This window comes from Lemur catta, chromosome 7 (assembly GCF_020740605.2).
Source record: "Lemur catta isolate mLemCat1 chromosome 7, mLemCat1.pri, whole genome shotgun sequence".
NCBI lineage: Eukaryota > Metazoa > Chordata > Mammalia > Primates > Lemuridae > Lemur > Lemur catta.
Genome location: NC_059134.1, coordinates 54265241 through 54286924, shown reverse-complemented (window position 1 = coordinate 54286924; position 21684 = coordinate 54265241). Strand labels below are relative to the sequence as shown.

Here is a 21684-nt window from a genome sequence, read left to right as displayed (position 1 = left end):
AGCCACCTCTGTGTCTCCCTCCCCATCCAGTGCCTTCCAGCCTCTGCTCTGGCTCCAGTCCCTTTGCTACCCAACCCGTTTCCGTCTCCCCACAATCCAGTTACTAAACGAACGGTTAATGTCAGCAGGCCTGGCACAGCAGGGGCCTCTGGGCTCTGCTCAGTGGCCAGACAGACGTTCTGATTGGTTAGGGGCCGGGCCAGACCAGATGTTAAACACTTTGCATATCACTCCTGTGTACCATGCTCCAATCTGTCCTCCTATCTTTCCCTCTTTCTAAGAAAAAGAGAACTCTGCATCAGAGCCTAAATCCTTCAGTCTGCTTCCCACCCGCCCTGCACATCATGCTCCCTGGCAGCTCTCTGATCAACACGCCCCACTCCAGCCCTGTCTGTGCTCTGCTGGGCCAGCCCTCTCGAGAGAGGCCACTCACATGTTATGAAGAATGACTGCTACATTAAGTGAAAAATCAAATTTAGTTGCAATAAACAGCCTGGGCTGCATTGATTTCCACATGGCTTGCCCTGCAGACCCTTTTAAGCAGCCAGGCTCACCGTCAATCTGAGTGAGCAGAGACATCTCTGGGCTGGAGAAATGCATGGTAAGGGCCAACACCAAGGGCTCAGCAATCCTGTTGAACCAGCCCGGCCCTCTGATGTGTCCAGAAGATTTATTTCATCATATGTGAGAAGTCCTCATGGTTTGTTTGCTTTATGTCCTTTTGGCCTTTTTCTTGCAGACAGGGCACGGTTGACAACCCACCTTACTCAACATCGAGCTGTGCAATCTTGGGCTGGTGGTCACCTGAGCTTCAATATTCTTGTCTTTAAAATGGGGTGATAATCTATGACTCGTATCCTCAAAAAGGATTTTTGACATGCTTGCCTATGAGATGAGAATGATTCTTATTTGTTATTTACAAAGACAAGAAGGGGCTCCTTTTTCTGAGACACGTGTGCTAGGTTAGCATCCAAGCCAAGCAGGGTTCACTGAGCCTTGTCACACATAGGTAGGACAGAGCAGGAGGAAAGCTTTGAGACCATTCTTTCTCTTCCCCCAGTGAGACCCAGAGATGACAATAACAGGCAGTGTTTCTGAAGCATCTGCTTGTGCCAGGCACTGTCATCAAGTGCTTTCTTTGCAGTCTCCATGCCCTTAAACTGAGCTCCCTAACCCAGCATAGAGGGCTTTCCCAAGTCCCTTTCTGCCTTCCTAGCCTCTGTGTCCCTGCCTCTCCACGCCCCACCACTCATAGTCCAGCCTGCTGAACTGCTCATTGTCCCCGCACCTGCCATGGAGTTTGTTTCCTACCCTGCTGCCTCAGGGATTCCTGCTTCTCTGCCCACAGAGGCTTGAGCCGTCTTGATGCTTGCTGGGTCCTGGCCAATGCCTGATTCTTCCCTGCCTTCCTCCCCACACACAGGGTCAGCTGAACGCTGGCTAGGTAATTTATACACATTTTTAGCTGTTACTTAATCCTTGCAACCCCCCAGGCTGAATCATTTGCCCCAGATCACAAAGATAAAAGGAGCTGGTCACACACAGCCCACCTATGACCTCTTCATTTCCACTGTCTCCCACAGGCCAGGACCCACATGAAAGCTGACCTGTTAGCAGGGCTGCCTCTTGGCATGAAAAGTGAGAGTCCCTGTCCCAGCTTGTGGTTAAGGCTCAAACTCTGGCACCATCTGGATTTGAATTCTGGCTCTGCCATTCTTACTACCCTCAGCTTCGTCACCTGTGCAGCCCAAGCTTCTCTCTGGCTGCAGTGCAGAGAAAGGCCCAAGGTGGGCAGCTCCGGGTGGATGGGGATGGTTGTGGTTAATCCTCCCCGTAGAAACTGGCAGAGGGAGTGCCGAAGAGGGATGGATTTGAAAGGGATTTTGGGATAGGATGGATAGGCTTCGGTGACTACTGTATACAGGAAGTGAAGGTGCCAGGATATCCTCCAAATTGACTGGTCTAACCTCTGGAGCATCTCCCTTTCAAGGTCACATAGGGCTTGACACAAAGAGGCTGCTAAAATGTTTGTTGAATGAATAAATAACAAAACTAAGAACTATTATTTACTCAGCACTTACTTGGTGTTATCATGCTTACCACGAAGATGTGACAGCTCCCTAAAGTCCTCACCATTCCCCGCAGCAGGGAGACTTCTCACGCTGATCTAACGGATGAGGCTCAGAGGGGAGCCAATCCAACTCCAGGCAGTCTGACACCTGGAACCGAACTCCTAACCACCTCACCATGCCAGGGAAGTGGGCGAGCGAGAACAGAAATGAGCTAAGAATGAACTACAGGGCAGACTTTCCTAGGTGTAGGTGCCAGAACAGCAGAGACTTGGCGCTGACCTGGCGCCCCGCTCGCATTCCCGCTCACCTGCGCTCACGCCCAGGCGGGCGCACCTGCGCCCAGGCCCCGCCCCGGCCCCGCCCTCACCTGCGCGGCAGAACTCCTCGGCCTCCTGCGGCACCATGTCCTTGACGCGGCTGCCGTAGGCCAGGCGGGCGTCCTGGTCGTAGGCCTTCAGGGTCTCGCTGGAGCTGTAGGACTTCTGCGGGGCTTTGGCCTCCTCGCCGTCCGCGGGCGAGCTGGGGTAGCGGCGCCGCGTCAGCGAGCGGTACGGCTTCCTCTCCTTCACGTCCATGGCCTCCGGCCCGCGCCCCTCCACATCCACGAACAGGGTCCTCGCCGCGCTCAGGGCCGAGCGATCTGGAGCCGGGAAAGGCAAAGCAAGGGCGTGAGCTCCGGCCTCGGGAGGCAAAGGTAACACCCCTGGCCGTCCTGAATCTCGAGTCACTCGGGGCCACGTGGGCGGAGAATCTCAGGCTGGGAAGGCGAGGGCGCGGCTCCAGCGCCACCCAGCCTGCACGTGGCAGAGGAGACTTGCCCCCAAGACCTCTGATTATACTCTCTTTCTGCTACTTAGCCTGTCCAACGTGAAGATGCCTCAGCCTCCTCCAGCGACGGGTGCCAAGGAAGCTGCCAACACAGGCCAGAGGGCACTGGTAGTTAGTACTCCCCAGATAAGAATCCACCTATGCTGTTCCCATTACATTAAGGACGCCTTCAGAATGTGTGAAACGAATGCCGATGTTCAGGCACTGGGGCGAGCACTTTGTATATATTATCTTATTAAACCATCTCAAGATGCCATTACTCTCTCCAACCCTTTCTGGAAATGAGCCAAGATATAAACAACCAAACCACACTCACCACCACCAGATTATAATTATTTGTTTATTGTCTGTTCCCTTCCACTAGCATGTAAGCTCCCTGACAGCAGGAGCCTTGCCTGTTTTGCTCACCCCTGATCTATAGCACCTAGAACAAGGGCTGGTGCATAGTAGACACCGATAAACATTTGTTTAATTAACCACTTAACCAACCCCCATGTGACAGATGAGAAAACTGAAGTTCAGAGCCTCCAACAAGGTCACTGAGGCAGCAAGTAACAAAGCCAGGATTGGAACCCAGGTCTGTTTGGCTCTGAAGCCTGAGTGTTTTCTGTTCCATTATGCCTCCCTGAGGCCGCTCCCTCCCATTCTTCCAGCCACTCAGAGACTGTCCCTCACCTCCAGACTCATCCATCTCATCAGTGCCACCTTCAGCACCCGGGAAGCACCTGCCCCGTACATCTGGGTGTGGCTAGGGTGTGTGACTGAGGGGAAGCTCATAATCGCCCTTTCTCCTCATTTCCCCATCTCGACCCTTTTGCCCTACCCTGACATCCCGGGATATTTTAGTTGTGATAGCACCCTCTTTCTCCCTCCAAATGTCTTCCTTTAGCTTCCTTTGTGTAGCAAACACAACCCCCTACAGGGTCAGGGGGTCAGGAGAGCAGAATATCCTCCACAAAGATATCCGAGATCTCTTATTTCTTTTGGAACATACAACCTTCTCAGTTCTGGCTTTCCATGGCTCCATTTTTCAGAGCAACGTGGGTACACAAAACATTTCCCTGCTTTGCTGTCCTGTGAGAGATAAATGGTGCTGGCATCGGGTCTCAGTGTCCAGGTGGAGCCTCTGGCAGCTGGGAGGAGGGGTCTGCCCGCAGGGCAGGGGGTGCTCCCTGCCTGTGCAGCCTGTGTGTGCTGTGGCAGTGTGAGGGGGAGGGGTCTTGTGGATTTTTAAGACAAGCTGGAAATTTAGATGTGATATGTATGATTTTAAAATGTTACCCATTATATATGTTTTATTTAAAAAATTTCAATACTTGGCAGGTTAAACAAAACACACTGGTGGCTCAGATCTGGTCTGAGGCTAGTTCTGCCTTTGATCATGGACATCAGAGGCAGCTCTTTGGCTTGAAGATCCACATTTTTCAAAAAGGGCAAACATTTGTGATTTTATTGGTGCCTCATAATAACTGTGAAGCATATAAGATGACTATTTTTATCCCCATTTTATAGATGAAGCAACAGTGACCTAGGGCTATATGGCCTCCTGCCAAAAGCCACATGGTGAGTTAGTGGCAAAGCTGTCACTACTAGATAGACTGCTATGCCTTAGGGTTGTACCTAGAGCCAGTTGAGATGGATGAGTGACACTTTTTGGATCCTAATTCTGAAAATATCCCTGGAAATCAATTCTAGGGCAAGGGGCATGACCTAAGATACACAGATACCAGATCATATTACTGGGGCCCAAACCCAGGGCTCTGAGCTTTGCCATCTTAATGCTCAGCCTCCCAACACCAGCTGGCCAGACGATGGTCACCTGAGCATCTGAGAGGCAGGACCATGAGGAAGACTGGTGATAGTACCTTCTACTCCAGGGTCTTTAAAACTTTCTTGACTGCAAATTCATAATTAGAAAAACATCTTACATTGTGACCCAATACACACATTGATGTATGTGTGTCTGTTTATTTGTATACAATGGAAACAAAAGAGTCACAAAAGTTACTACATGATGAGCAATGAACTCTGGTATTTCCCATCTCATTCTCTTTCAGTTTTGAAAAGGCTGATGGTAACTCTCTAAATTGATATCATGACCCAATACTGGCTTTTGACCCAAAGCACCATTCTGGCATAATTTAGACGAAGATTTATGGCAACTGTTGCTTCTGGCCCTTTACTTCCAACCCCTGAGGGACAATAATAATGGTGATACTAATAAGAGGATGCACTCAGTAAATGTTAGCCATTATTAATACTAGTCACTAATCATAATAATAGTTTTAACAATAATAGCTAATATACTGCTATTAGTAGCTAATACTTACTGAGTGCTTTTGCTATTATTATGTATGATAACATTTTTAATCTTCACACCAATCCTTTGATATAGATAATATGATTATCTGCAAATTACAGATGCAAAATCGTGTGGTTAAGTATGCTGTCCAAGGTTACACAGCTCCTGGGTGGTGGAGCCAGAACGGTGACCCGGGGGCTGAACTTGGCACGTGGATGTAAGTGGCAGATGGCACTGCCCGTACAGGCTGTGCCAGAGGGATTTCCAAAGCCCAGGTCATGCCAACGTCCTGCTTATGCCTTTCAGCAGCCCTGCCGAGGCTTTAGGATCAATTCTAGTTTCTTCATCAAAATGAAGGCTCTTGTGGATCTGGCCCATCCCACTTCCATCTTGCTGAGCCCCTTGCTCTTTCCTGGAAGTTAATTTGGTGGCCTCTCCACCTTCGTGTATGCAGCGCCTGCACGTGCAGCTGGCTGCGTGGCCCACATTCAGTCTGCCTCTCTCCTTGACTACGGTTCCTGAGGGGGCTCGCTTGGCTTCCAGCACTCACAAAATGTGTCTTGAGTGGATGCATGAAAGTGAATGAATAAAATTACTTGGCGGCTACTCTATTCGTTCTTGCCAATCTTAAGTAACATAAAGTATTGGTAGTTCACTACCAATTAAGTAAAGTTGAAGCAAATCTAAGACTGACTTAGAGGCATTACTTAGATGTATTCTTTTTAAATTTCCAAGGTACCCTGCGCTTGAAGTATGTGTCCCCCACCAAGCAGGTGTGTGACCTTGGACAAATTACTTAACCTCTCTGTGCTTCAGTTTCCTCATCTGTAAAACCCCTAAGGATTGTTCTGAGAATTAAATGAGTTAATCTATGCCCCTGGTACATATGGTCCCTGGTACATAATGAGTTCTCCATATATGTTAGCTATTAATCATCAGAAAATAAAAACACATTTTCTTTTTAAAAGGCATAATTTTGAAGGCTCCAGCTAGATGTCACTTATAATTGAAAAAGGAACATTCCCCTCAGAAGCATATGTTAATAAGGCTCAGAAACATTTTAGGCTGTTACATTGGTGGGTGACCATTTCTTCTTATCAGTGTTTGCCTGTTGAGTGGAGACATTGGCTTCAAGGCGAGGGCTCAGTAACTACAAATTATTAAGAACATAGTCACCAAACTCATAGCTTCCCTATCACAAAACAGAGGCCGGGAGAACATTTGCCTGGTTTTCATTCCCTTTTAATTTTTGTGTATTTTTTTACATTTTAGGCTTAATATATTATTATGATTCAGTAAATATTTATTTTCTTTGAACAGATGGGAGGTTGGTCATGGTTCACACTCACATTGGCATTTAACAGAGCAAGAAAGAAGAGGTTGGGCTGGAAGAGGAGTGACAGTGGAGAAACGCTCCCCTCGGAGCAAGGGTCTCTGGTGACCTCGAGCCCCTGGCAGGAGGATGGGACAAATGCTGGGGAGGGGGCCCACTGCCGTGACAGTGATGGAACAAGCTCCAGGGTCAGTCCTGCTCTGGCCACCTTCTAGCCGTGTGGCCCAGGGCAAGTGCCCTACCCCAACAGGCTGAGTTTGTTAGATGCTTTGTAAACGGTAACGTAGTAAATAGGTATAAGGGATTAGAAAATTATTACCATCAATGTCATTGTCATCATCATTATTATATTGTTATTTATAAACAACAAATGATGTAACTACTTTAAACAGATGGCATTAAGCAAGTGAATATGTCCGAGGAAGCTGAAGTAGCACCTAAAGGACAGAACTTGCAGCTCAGTCACTGCAGGCCTCGGGCTAAACGTGGAGGCTCCAACTGTGGCTCCAGCTGAAGTTAACAGCCAGGACGAAGAGCACGTGGCCCCACGTGAGAAGGATCCCACTGACCACATGTGTGAGATGTGTAAGACCCCAGCAGGGACTGGGCCGCCAGCCTGCCCCTGAGGTGGCACGGCTTCCTGAAACTCTTCTCCAAGTTTCCAGCCTGGTTGGTTGATCAAGTTCACGCAGCCAGTGAAAGACAGGCTGGGACCTGAACTTGGGAGTCTCTGACTCTAAAATTCACATGTTTTATTTTTTTGTTTTGTTTTGTTTTGTTTGTTTCCTTTCTGTGGAGCTGGGCTTGGATGGCTGTGGAAGGTCACAGCAGGGTGTGCATGTGGGCAGGCCTGGGAGACACCTGGTGGTGCTGGTGGTCAGGGGATCCCTGCACACGGGCAAACAGCCTGTCACAGTGGAATAGCTGCTGGGAGTCGGACGCCCCCTCGTGTGCTGGGTACTGTGTGTATTATTTCTAATCCCTACAGCAACTATGCAACTTGTTTTCTATTTTGTCTTATTTACTCTTATTTTACTAATCAGCTAACAAGCCCAAAGAGATTAAGTGACTTGCTCTAGATCACATGGCTTCCAAGTGTCAGGGTCTAGATTTGAACCAGAAGAAAATGTTTAAGCCTCAAGAAAGGTATTGAGCACCTAGTACTGTAGGCCGATTCATTTGTTAAATACTTGCTACATCCATTTTCTGTCCTCAGTGCTGAAGAAGATGCAGGGAGGTATCACAGCTTCCCTTCCTCCCTTCTTCCCCACCCTGCTGCGCCACACCTTGTCTGAAGCATCAGATGACAAGACACACATGTTTCTGACTTCCAGAAGCTTCCATACAGTGAAGTCAGACAGGGAGAGAGGCAGGGAAGGACACCACAGGACAAGGTGGGCCAAAGGTGGAGAAACAAGAAGCGATCACTCCTCAGACACAGTAACATCTAAACCAAGACCAAAGAATGTCGAGTAAAAAGTGAGCCAGGCCAGACGGTTTTGAAGTAAGTAAAGATACCTAGATTTGTGGCTTTCACATTTCTCTGACCTACAGTAAAAATACACTTATATCACAATCTAGGAGGCACATACATCTATAAATTTCTAACTAAAAAATTTCGCAAATCTAGGCTTGACCTTACTGCAAAGGCTGAATCTGATATTTTCTACTCTGCTTAAACAGGATTATGAATGGGGCACCAGCATACAGTTTGAAAATCACCGTTCTAGGTCACAGCGTGGATGAATGAACCCAGAAGAGACAGAAGCCCAGTTAGTCCTGGAGTTCAGACTTCAGGGAGGGAAAGATGTGTAAAAGCCATCTTGCCCTTCTCTTAGAGGGCTTGTCAGAGGCTGGAGATAATCTTGAGAAATGAGGAGTAGCCTGGTAGAAGAAATAAAGTCATTTCCATAAACAATAATATAAGTGGACGGTAAAATGCAAAATGCATGTGGCAGAGAGAGCCTGCTCCAGGGAGACCCTGGGAGGGAGCGTGCCCTCCAGCTGGTTTTGGGGGGCCCCGATGCCTGGAGGGCTGGGGGAGCTGGAGCTTGCCTGGAAGATGGCAAGGGCATGGGGTTCGGGGAGAGATGTGAGAAACAAAGCTTTTGGTGTTTGGGGAGAAAGTCTAACCAACCGGGGCCCTTCACGTGGGCTCCAGCAATATTTATGAAGGGGCAGGGGCCTGGAGCGTGGGCAGGGAGACCTCTGCAGACAGCACAGCACTGCCAAGAAACCTCTGCCCTGGCCAGAACCTGCAGGGAAACGGGGCCTGTTATCACCCCGGGTTACCTCGCAACCTCAGACACAGCCAGAAACGAGCCAGGAAATTGACTGAATTCCTACTGGACTAAAGTTTTATAAGTTTTCCTTAACATAAGCACAGGGTGATATTTTTAGTTCTTTGTGTGTCAAAAAAAGCCCATAAATATTTCAGAGCTAAAATGTGTTCCACAAAATATAAGTCCTGGGTAGTGTCTATGTGTATATATAAAATCATCATGAATTTTCCTTTCCTTTGTCCTTCAGAGTTGGGTCTTGTAAGTCCTTTGTTTTAAACAGGGGGTGGGAGGCTGGGTGGCGGTGGCACCTATCCTTGTGCCGAGTACTGTGTCGGGCGAAGTGCAAACCAAAGAACGAGGCATTGTTATCCCCACTGCACAGATTTGGAAACTGAGGCTCAGAGTAGCAAAGTGACACCCAAGTTCACACAATACACCGGGCCTGGAATCGGGGAGATCTAGCTCCTGGGTCTGAGCTTTCTGTTGTAGCCCCCAGAGCACATCTCTCTGGCCCTGTCACTTTGGGGGAATCTCTTGCCTTTTAAAATAGTGAGACAGTGATTATGATAATGGAGCTAAGGGCAAAGTTTTTACATGCATTACCTGGTTTAATCCTCACCACACCCTACACCATCCCCCTTTTATAGACAAAGAAGTCAGGACTGAGAGAGGTTAAGTTCCTTGCAAGACAGCGGCAGAGTCAGGATTCAAACCAGGGTCTGCATCAACTCAAGGCTCAAGATTTTAGTTATAACCTACATCACTTTCCATGTAGGTCATCCTTTATTCTAATTGGTATAAACGTTCTATTCTTTCACTTTAAAAAAAATGGTATTAATTCTTCTGATGAACCAAGTTAGCACCTGGCCCGGGCCCCTGGGAGGAGCGCTCGTACAGCTGCTTCTTGATGCGCTCCCCGCACAGACAGAGCACTGTCGGGACAGGGAAAGGGCTTTCCTGGGGACACGGTAGAGTGTGGCTGCTTGCCCAGCCTGGCTGTGGGGACATCCCTAATCAGCGGCTGGCAGGCAGGTGACAGATGGTGCCGCTGTCTACAGGAGCCACCTTGCCCTTCTGTTAGAGGGCTTGTCAGAGGCCAGGTATCAAGGGGTGGGCACTGCTTCTTTGATCGCAAGCTGCCGAGCTGGGAGAGCTCCCGCCAGAGCTGCCTGAGCCCCCCAAGGCTGTGTACCCGCAGGACCTGGGACACAGAGGCCCTCGCTCAACAGGAAGCACTATGATTGATGTCTGTTTTCCAGATCCGTTGGTCTGCGTTCTTACTTCCCCCCAAAGCCATTGACCAGCCAATGATTCCCCTTTACAAAGGGTGGCATCTTAGCATCAGAAAATGCAGGGTTAGGATTGAAAGCATCAAAGGCCAGCTGACTCATGCCCCACCATATACCGGAACACTCCTCGGTCTCATCCCCACCAAGTGGTCGCACCAGCTCCAAAGTTGGGCACTTCACTACCTCTGTGGACAGCTCTGGCTGCCGGGCTGTGCCTCCTTTCAGCTTCCTTGCACAGGCTCAGCTCTCCTCCTCAGGGTCTCAGGAAATAAGTCCGACGTCTTTGCCCCTGCAGTAGCCCCTCCAGACTGAAGCAGGGGCCGGTCTGTGAGTCTTGGAGTCTTATCAGATCAAACATCTCTCCTGTGGTTCCCAAACTGTCACCTTCCTGGTGGCCTTTCCTCTGGGGTTGTCCATCCTTGTTCCCTCTTTCCCACCTAACACGGCTTTGTAAGATCCTGGGCTAGATCTGGGGACAAGGGGTTGGAGCAGATGCAGTCTCGGTCTACAAGGAGCCCAGGGAGCTGTCAGAAGCACAGACACGTCTACAGCTGAATCCAGCACAAAGCACACAAAAGAGTGACGGACACACACACTCTGGAGGCAGAGAGGGAGGATGCCACCTTGCGTGGGGGTGGGCAGCAGAGGCTGCCAGAAGGAGTTGACACCTGAGCTGGGTCTGGAAGTCTGAGCAGGAGTTGTCCGGGGACAGGGAAAGGAAGACACTCCTTTGGGGCCCTGCTTCTCCTGCTGTGTCGACGAGAATCCACTGGGAACCTCTTGGTGCAGCCTGCATGTCCCCCACACACCCTTTCTCCTGTACCCGATGCCATGTTCCCTCAGGGCAGCACAACCACATGGGGCTCTCTCAGAAGCCAGACCCAACGGGCCTCGGCTTGAGCTGGCTGCCGGGACTCTGGGTTTCCTCATGAATGACAGCTTGGGAAGTTTTCTGTCTCTTTTGCAGTTCCGGCCCCACTGAAAGGGATTTCTTCTCTTCTCCCTAGAAATCCCCTTTTCCTAGAAAACCCCTTCAGGGGTCAAGTTTATTGAGTGCCAATTCTCTGTAAAAACTTTTCTTTTTTCTGATTTATTCGGGGCCCACGCTATGAGCGAATCAGAGGGAGGGCAGAGGCAGGTGAGTTAATCACACCCCCCCCACTGCGTCCGAGTCTGGGCCTGCAATGACCCAGCTCCCCGTTAGGCTTCTGCCATGTGAGGTGGGAAGGAGGGAGCCTGAGGGAGACCAGCGCCCCGGAGGAGCACGTGTCAGCTGGAGGCTTCTGGAAATGGCAAGACTGTCAGTTTCCAAGGGTGACCTTGGAGGTTGGAGGAAGGGGCTGGTCCTATTTTCCTCTGTCTTTTCAGCCTGACGCCAGGCCTGAGTCCTGGGCACCTTGGGGTCTGGGGGTAGGCAAAGGTTTAGAGCCAGCCTTTCTGCTCTTCGGGCCCCCGGCGAGAAGACGCTCTGCTGACCAGGCAAGGAGCTGCAAGGTGGCTCCCCCTGGCGCTTTGGAACCTGGGCAGTGAGAGGTCTCTTCCTCAGATCCATTGATATTCCAGACTTTCTTACACTCAGGAGTCAGTAAAGCTCTGGAGTCTGCTATCTTGAGTTCGAATCACAGCTTTACTGTGTACCAGCCATGGGGCCAGAGACATGTCACCAAGCCTCTCCAAGCCTCAGTTTCCTTATCTGTCCTCAGCTGCAAAACTGTGATAATCACTGGACATTCTTAGAAAGAGCTGGTGGAGGCTTGAATGATATACTGCCCACAAAGAATTTAGCACAGAGATTGGCAGACGGTGGCACTTAAGGGCATTACCCCTCTTCAGAGGGCAGAGAGTGTGGAACAGTTGGAATATATGTGGAATTTAGAAAAAGACACACTTGGGTTAGAATCCCCACTGTGACCCTTAGGTGTGATGTGATCACAGATAATCACTTCTTCACTTGAGCCTCAGTTTCCTTATCTGAGAAATGGGGATGAGGATCCTGCAGTTCCTAGGGCTGTTATATGGAATGTGGAGATAATTTGTGTGCACACTAGCTTCTTGTCTTATAAAATTCCAGGCCAGGGCACATGCCCTCTATGCCCTGGGCACACCTGACACTGACGGTATCACAGGCAGAAAGGATAGAAATCAAGAGGTCATAATTCGTCTCTCCCACGGTCACGGCTGGGAAGACAGGATTAAGCAGGCTGCTGTTCTTGGGGGTTGGGTGTGTATGTGCGTGTATGTGCCCGTGCGTGCATGCAAGTGCACACGCACTTAGTGGCTCCCAGCCACTGCTGTCATTGTGCAGAAAGGGAAGGCTCTAAGGTGACTCTGTTCACCAGGACTCTCACTTGTTGAGCTTGAGATGGAATTGGGTCAGGCTAAGAACCGCTGCCCAATGGGTGTGGGCTCATAGCTCTTAGGGGCTGACGCAGGTTCCAGCATTCCGGGTGGGGCAGGGGCAGGACAGACGGAGAGAAACTTCCCATTTTCATCACATGTCCCCCACTGGCATTTTCTCCTTAGTTACTGTGACTCAGGCTGCCCCTCAGCTCATGGTGACTGGATACCACACGTTAGGGGTTTGAAAGTGATCTCAGAGCGGCCATCTGGTGCTCACGTGGCCTCTCAGGGAAGGAGGGGTGTCCTGGGGCAGGTCCCTTCATCACTCTGTGCCTTGACTTCTTCATCTATTAGGAAAAAACCCCAAACCTGGACCAGTAACTTCTTTGGTGGGTCCTACGTCTTAATCCATCCCAGTGCTGAGAACAGCCTAGAGGTGCATCCAGGATTTGTTAGATTGAATCAAAGTGAATAAAAATATACAGCTCTGCATATGCCACCTCCACGGTGCTTGTGGCTGCAAACTCTCTGATTTTCTCTTTGCCTGGTGAGAACCCTAAAGCCGGAAACCTTCCCTTCATAGGCCCAGCCCTTCCCCTTGGCGTCCTCTAAGTTGCTCTTTCTCTTTAGAGCAAATCCACTTTCCTCGACCCCACACAAACCCCCCAGATTTCTGAAGGTGACAATTGATTGTGTCCTCCTCGAGCTGCTCAGGACTTTGTACTTTTAGAGAGGAGGGAGCGAGGCTTGGGAGGCTGTGACCAGCTGTCAGCCTCATCCCAACAAATGAAGAGCCAGGAGCTGTCAGCCGCATCCTGTGTCCTTCCATGGCCTCAGTTTTCTCTTCTGCAAAATGGGGTGGTGTGGGGTGTCACACTTAATCTATGCTTGAGGACTGCCCTGACATCCCAGAAGGAACACACACACACGCACACACGCATGCACTCACACACAGTAATTTAAGGTACTCTGTCTAGGGCCAGGAGTTCTGTAAGGTGCAGGGATCGCAAAGCTCCTCGGGGAGGTGCTAAGAGGGGTCCTCACAACAGACAAGGCTGGTTAGCGAAGGCATCTCAGAAAAGGATGTCACATAGAAAGCAAGGCAGAGAGAAATGGCTTTGGCAGAATTTCACTGACAACTCTGGGTACCCAAGCCTCAAAGAGGTGGAGAAAAAGGCCCATAATGATAGGAAAACCCTGACTGCCTGAAGCTGCCTCCATTTCTACTAATTAAAGGCTGATTTAATAGATATTAGGGCTCTCTTTCCAGCAGCTGGGTGGCCAGGCAACTTTTATTTCAATAATTAGCCATTGTAAGTCACACAGAACTGGAGAGAGATAAAGGCAGGGCCAGTCTCTCATGGAGCTAATTGTGCCCAGAGTTCTACATGCCTAATCAAGCCTTGCACCGCTCCCATTCCTTTCATCCAAGCCCTCAGATGACTTCGCCGTGGGTAATTAAATCTCATAAGTGCCGTAAAGAAAGGGATTCTCCAGGGCAGTCAGAATGGAGAAGCAGCTTCTGAGGCAGAGATGGGGTGGGCAGCACGCAGCAGGCCCCCAAGATGGGCTACTGGGATCCAGGAATAGGCCACAGCCCGCGAGATTGGGCCCTTGCAAGCCTCTGGCCTCTGTGTGTTCTACCCATGGACACGGTCACTGCAGACCTTGTGGCTTTAGCCGGCCACCTCCTGTTGAGTATGGCTCAAGCTGTCACTCAAAGTCTTTATAAATTTCTCAACCTGGACAGTATCTGGGGGATATATTTGCTGGAAACTCCAATTCAGGCAGGGATAATTCAAAGACCACTCTCCTAAATTCTCAGAGTTAGAAGGGAACATGAAGGATATAGTCACCCAAGCTGCATCTAATGCTTGAATCCCTTCTATGAGTCCACCTGGATACGAGCCAGCCCTTGCTTCATCTCTGAGGGCAGGGAGCTTCCTCCTAACACATTTTGTCCCCTAAGCTTGGCCTTAGGTGATTCACTTTGATAGTGAGCTGGAACTTGCTTCCTTCCAGAGCCTTCCCACTGGCCCTAACTCCATGCCTTAGAGCTCACAAACAAACCTAAGTTCTCCTCCCTGGACCAAGACGTTTCTTCTCTTAAACTTCAGGAAGCAGTAGAGTACAGTGGTTAGAAGCACATGCTTTACAACAAAAACACAATCAAAAAAGGAAAAATTGATAAATTGGATCTCACCAAAACTGAAAACTTATGGTCTACAAAAGACTCCATTAAAAGGATAAAAAAGGTACAGGTGGTAGAAAATTTTTGCAAACCACATATCAACAAAGGAAGGCCCAGGATCTAGAGTATATAAGAAACTCTCGAGACTCAACAGTGGCAAACAAACACTGTAATTAGAAAACGGCCAAAAGATATGATCAGATATTTCACGAAAGAGGATATACAGATGGCCAATAAGCACATGAAAAGATGTTCAACATAATTAGCCATCAGGGAAATACAAAGTAAAACCACAATGAGCTATCACCATATACCTATTAGGATGGTTCAAATAAATAAATAGTGACAACTCTAAATGCTGGCAAGGAGGCAGAGAAACTGGATCACCCATGCATTGCTGGTAGGAATATAAAATGGTAGGGCCCATCTAGAAAACTGTTTGGCAGTTTCTTAGAAAACTAAATATGCAATTACTGTACAACTAGCAATTGTGCTCTTGGGCATTTATCCCTCAGAAATGAAAGCTTATGTTTATGCAAAAAGCTACACAATGATGTTCACAGAAGCTTTATTCATAACAGCTGAGACTGGAAACAACCCAGATGTCCTTCCACAGGTGAATAGTGAAATAAATGGTAGACTACCATGGAATACTACTCAGTGACAAAAAGAAACGAACTAATAACAATACCAACAAATCACCAGGGAATTATGGTGAGTGGGAAAAAAACTAATCGCAAAAGGTTCCATACTATATGATTCCATTTATATAACATTTTTGAAATAACGAAACTTTAGACACGGAGAACAGATTTGTGGTTGCTGAGGCTTAGGGCTGGGGCAGGGGTGAGAAGGAGGTGGGTGTGGCTCTACAAGGGCAATGCGAGGGAAGTTTATGGAGGGAAATGTTCACTGTCTTGACTGGATATATTAATATTAACCTACACATGTGATAAAATAGTACAGAAGTAGACACACACACACACACACACACACACTCTCTCTCTCCCTCAAATAAATGCCAGTCAAATGGGAAATCTGAATACAATGAGTTGATTATATCCAAGTCAGTACTCTGGTTGTGATATCTGCTTTTACTATAGTTTTGCAAAATGTTATTATTGGGGGAAACTGGGTAAAGGGTACACAGGATATCTCTGTATTATTTCTTATAATTGCATGTGAATTATAATTATCTAAAAAATTTCGATTAAAAAAACAGGTTTTTTTTTAATCAGGCAGACCTGGATTTGAACCTTGAACCTATTACATACTTCCTGTGCAACACTGGACAAATAAACTTTCTGAGCTTCAGTATCCTCATCTGTAATACAAATGGAAATAGTGTCTACCATCTTACAGGGCTGTGTGGAGGCTTAACTGAGGCGATGCATGGAAATGCTGAACTCTATGCTTGGACCATAATGAAGACTGAATAAACAACAGGTATAAACGTTGCATCATTATCCAGGAAAAATATTTCCATGCTTTCCTCTGATTAAGTTCTCATCCACCTTGCCCCATCCTGGCCATTCTTCTCTGAAAAAGTTTCTTTTAGTCAATGTCACTTTTTAGAATACCAGGGTTGGAAATTGAAGAGTCTGATGCAGTTTCATTATCTGAAACTTCTCCAGCATCTTATGATTTCTAGCTATAATGCCACACTTTACATTCTGTTTTGGCCAATCACTTGCTACTTCTTTCCTGTGTCATGTCTTTTTTCCCCAATCACATAGCAAGTTGCTCAGATTCATATTTACCTACCAATTCTTAAGCCTCTACTATGTGCAGGCACCTGTGTTAATACAAACACCACAAGTGTGGCATTACATATTTATTACCAAATCCTCAGGATACTTATGGAAGTTAGGCACAGTGGCAGATTACTATAGCAATGGCTCCCGAGGAATCACACATCCCTGTATCCAAACCCTTGTGTGGTCCCCTACACTGGCTCTGGGGCTAGCCATGTGAATTGCATTGGCCAATGGGCTAAGGGGATATTAGCAAACTTGAATCAGAGGCATGAAAAATCCTTGAGCATTTGGGCTTGCCTTCTCCTGCTGATTTTGGTAAACTGCCATCATGTAGAGAGGCCCAGGCCAGCCTGCTTGTTGCTGGACACACAGGGCTGAGCCCACCAGCTCCCAGTAGACTGCAGCCACAAGGGTGAGGCCAGAGGACTCACCTGAACCACCTAGCTTCGCCCAGCCCAAATTACTGACTCTCAGAAACAGGAACCAACAAAGGATCATTTTAAGCCACTACATTTTGGGGTGGTATGTTACATAGCAAAGGTTAGCTGATACAGGTATTATTATAATCTCCATATTATAGATGAAGAAACTGAAATTCAAATCATTACAGTATCTTAAAAAATAAGAGGTAATGTTATGAAGATAATAAAGATAGTGCCTAATGTTTTAACAGTACTTCATGACTTATAAATTTCTTCCACATTTTTACATGATTTAATCTACCACCCTGCACTTCTCTTTTGGGCACTTATCAACATTATATTTATATTACATTTGTATTTAAGTAGTTGCTTAATTATCTGCTTCAACCTCTATGAAGGTGGGGACTATGTCCATCTTGTTGAACATGGAATCCCAAGCTTCCAGCCTATAAATAGTAGGCACTTAATAAATAGACTAATTGAATAAATGAACAAACACCTCTGAGTAGCTGTGTTATGGTCCTGTATTAGGTACAGGATCTGAAGTTCAGAGAGGCAAAGTGTCTTGTTTCAAATTCACACAGCTAGCAAGAGGCAGGAGCCAGGACTCGGATGAAGCCCAGTTCTTTTGACTCTAAGTGCAAAGGTCTGCCCTTAAATTTTCCATGCATCTCGAGGGTGAGGCAGACAAGGAAATGATTAACTATCCCACAGTTAGGAGGGAATGCTGGTGGATGAATTCCACATGTTTGAGGAATGCCAATCCCCGTGCTAAGAGGATTCTGATCAAACCAAGCTCCCAGCTGGCGCAGAAACATGCTGCAGTGTGAACCCCATTGCTAGGATCAGAGATCCCTGTTAGCACAAGTCCCACGTGAACTTGTACCATCCAGCCCCAAATCCCTGTGGGGTTTCCAAATCAAACACAAAACCACTCAGAAAACACAGGGACGCTGAGGGGGTCTGGCCTGGGCCCTGGGCCCGGCTGCATGTTCCTTAGTGGGAGATCAGTGGATGTGAGTTCTCAGCTCTGCATTCTTCTGTTTCAGATGCCCCCTCCTCCTGACTGGGACGTTCCCGCTGCTCAGAGGTGACATTCTCAGAATGTCCTTAATCACTCCATGTGGGGGGAGCCCCCGACTCTAGCCGAGGAGGCTCTGTTTACCTTCCCCGCAGCCACCAGGCACAGAGGACAGACACTACCCTCCTCCACAAACCCCGGGCTGCACAGCACTGCAGCTGGTGCTGGTGGGCTGAGCAGAGCCTCCCTTGGGGGCTGCAGCCGCCTCTCTGCTTTCCGGGAGGGCACTGAGTCTGTCCTCTCCGTGGGGAAGCTCTGGCCCTTGGCCCCTCAGCTGGCTAATGTTACACCTGGGTCACTGGAGTCTGGCTTCCCCGGGCCGGATCCGCACTTTGTTCTCTTGACTGTAGCCCTGCATTTGTTTTCATTAAGGAAGTCTGCCTGTCACTCCAACAGTTCCGCTGTGTGGGTTGTTAATCCCAGTTGTTATCGGTACCAGGCGTGGTGGCTACTCCAGGCAGCAGAGGGGGTGGAGTGGGGCTGTGTGTTCTCCGCAGGGCTGGAGCCCAGAGGGTTATGGTGTCTAGGGCCCAGCATGGCCCCTACCAGCCAGCAGCAACGCAGGTTTGTCTAGCACGGTGCTTCTGATGGAAGGCCCCCCTCACGTCTTAAGTGTCACTGAGACACCACAGTGCAGGGAGCCAGGCAGGGTGAAGAGCATCACCCTCACCACCCAGCAGAGGAGGACATTCCCTGTTAGTTGGCTGGGTGTGGTGGCTCAAGGCTGCAATCCCAGCACTTTGGGAGGCTGAGGTGGGAGGATCACTTGAGGCCAGGAGTTCAAGAGAAAGAAGTGCATGGCGGCCAAGAACATCCTTCTGTAGTCAGACAGCTAGGGTTCAGCTCCCAGCTCTGTCTGCCCCAGTTGTGTGCCAGGAGGGAGTCCCCTCTCCATGCCACCACCTCCTCTCCAACGTGGAGATAATATTCTACCTACCTGATGGGTTTGGTGGGAGGACCACATGAGTTATTATGTGCAAAGCTCAGAGAACAGGCTTAGCACTTCATTATTTATTATCATTGCTATTGTTACTGTTGTTATTAGCAGATATTTCACTCTGGCCCCGATGCAGTTCTGGGTCTTTCCAGTCCATTCATACTATTGCATTAAGACAAATATCCCTGTTCAGCATTATTTATTCATTCATTTAATCACTGAACAAATATTTATATGCCCCATTTATGCTGGGATTCAAGGTGACAAGGGTTTGGTTCTTGTCTTGGAAAGAGAGAAAGGGCACCAGTTCTGAGCAGGCATATTCCACTTTGAATCTCAGCCCGGCATTTACTAGGTGTGTGCCAGGGGTGAGTTATCCTGGGCCTCCCTTTCCTCATCTGTAAGATGGGCAGTCATTTATATCCCTGCCACCTTGCCTCTTCCAAGGACCCACACTGTCATCTTGGGGCCTGGAGAGGAAGAATGTGACGGGGCCTTCTCAGACTAAGCCCTGGTCCTCCTCCAGCTCTGGCCGGCAGGGAGGAGAGGAGGGCAATCCCTGAAGCCGTTGCCTCGGGTCACTGTGCAGGCCTGTGCTCTCTGGGAAACCTGAACCACCTTCAAAAAGAGGGTTTTAATTGGCTTAGGCTCTGTGTCTGCTCCAAGGGAGCAGCACAAAGCAGGATTAGCCCCCAAGAGGGCCAGGCCCCACGTAACAGGCCGGGTGGCTGGCAACCAGCCTATTTTGCCTCAACCTTCCCAAGGTGTGCCCACCTTCAGCCTTTTGGGGCAGGAAGGGACCTGCTAGCTTTCTTTTCTTCCCATTCCACGAGCGCAGGAAAAGGGCATTTAAGGCAGAGCCTTGAGCTAAGAAGAAAATGGATAGGGCCGGGAGAATGATTTTTAGCATGATCTAAAAAGGGTCCAAGCTTAAAATCCATAGCCTATGACAAGCAATTGGATTTATGTCACCGGAGGGAGAGGCCTGGGGCCTTACCTGGACCTGGAACTTTACAGTTTACGTAGCACTGCCAACCAAGCTACCCCAGCTGACCCTGAGACGTAGGTTTCACATCCCCACTTGAGCAGGGAAGCAGGGCAGCAGGCCGGAGTGTGGCGTCTGGCTCGGGAGTGCTGACTTTGGCTTTGTGATCTGAGGCAAATAACAATAATATACAAATGACAGTCCAAGCAGTGGCTTTCTTTCACTGGGCACACAGTAGGTGCCTGGCAACACTTGCTTGCCATATTGTTGCCATTTTATATAAACTGAGGATCAGAGGGGGCAAGGATTTGTCCAAAGTCACACCGTTTTTTAAGGGAGCTGGGATTCAAAGCCCCACTCAGAGAGCCACAATTTTTTGAGCTGTCCCATGGAGGTGATAAAGATCAGCTGCCTACAGGGAGCTTGAGAACGTCACATGAGCAGGTGGAGGTGGGTTTGAAATCATTAAACACTCCATAGATATTTGTTATTCTTATTGAGGAAATTAAGCCTCCACGAGGTGAAGCGACTTGCCCAAGGTCCCCCAGCTGGCAAGGAGCAGAGCTGGACTTGATCCCAGTAGCCTGACGCCCGGTGTCCCTGCCACCAGGCTGCAGCTGCCACCCGTGACACCTGCCTGCGAGAGGATTTCCCCCGTGCAGGACAAAGGCTACAGATCTGCAGGAGCAATCAGGCTGGCGATATTTAAATACTTGGCTATTTGAAAAGTACAACAACAAGCAGTTGAGAATAAATGCCAAACCTCTAACTGGTTAGGAACACCCCCTGGGGACACAGAGATTTGTCAGCGTGACTGATGCTTCCTGCTTAAATGCAACATGCAGACGCTCACACAGAAGCAAGGCAGGCCGTGAGCTGGCGACAGCAGTGTGTGAAGAGGGCTGCTTCGAAAGCACAGCTTGCATCTGGTAACTCCCTGGGTTTGCATTGCAATCCTCCCAAGAGACGATTTGTTATATTTCTTTTATTGATGAGAAGCCAAGGCCCAGAGGCACTCAGGACTTAGCCAAAGTTGCACGGTCAGTAAGCGTATGAGCTGGGATGTGAACTCCAAATTGTTATACTCTAAAAATCTCAACTCCATCCCCTACATGCCTCTGCCACCCGCACTACCTTTGCTGCTTGGGAGAGAAGGGGTAATGTGTTTGGGGTTCTGGGAACTCATGCCCTGTCCTTGGGACTTGCATGCCCGTCATTCTTTCCTAAGTGCCTCATTTGACCCAGGTCCTGTGCTGGGCATAAGTATACCAAGATGGGTCTCTCATGGCCCTATCTTGTAGGACCTCACCATTTAGTGGAGGAAACTGAATCAGAAAAAGAAAATCCCCACCAAGATCCTGCAGAAGGGCTGCCTCAGCCAGCCTGGGGCCAGGGAGGGATCATGGCTGGCTTTTGGGGGCAACTGATGCTTGTGAAAGTCTGGAGGCTGCAGTGGGGATCTGCCTTTGGCACTGGGGAGAAAGGGGAAGGATTAGGCTGTCAAGTTCCAGAGCTCCTATCCCTGGGCCAACCTGGCACTGAACTATTTTTTATGTGACTCACATATTGGGGCCCCATTTAGAATTTCATGGAAGCAATCAGATCTTTGTCTAAAACCAAGTTAGAAAAGCACTGCTTTAAGACATATTCTCAATTTAGACTGGCCCGAATGAGTGATTTATATAATATTGGCTTACCAGTTTGGGATAACTTGACTCATTCATTCTTCCCGTTTGCTCATTTAAAAAGTCTATCACAGTTGACTCATTCATTCTTTTTACATACATCTATTGATTATCTGTTATGATCCAGACATCATTCTAGGTGTTGGAGATATAGAAAAAATAAATCTCTCATCCTGCCTG

General features: G+C 48.5%; 1 protein-coding gene across 1 annotated transcript in view; it reads right to left on the bottom strand.

The window, feature by feature from the left end:
- Window positions 1-21684, bottom strand: part of TENM4 (teneurin transmembrane protein 4) — a 499427-nt gene that overhangs the window by 379465 nt on the left and 98278 nt on the right. The window contains 1 exon segment of the mRNA XM_045557253.1: window positions 2440-2712. Within this exon segment, the coding sequence (XP_045413209.1) occupies window positions 2440-2647 (208 nt within the window). The 5' untranslated portion in view covers window positions 2648-2712.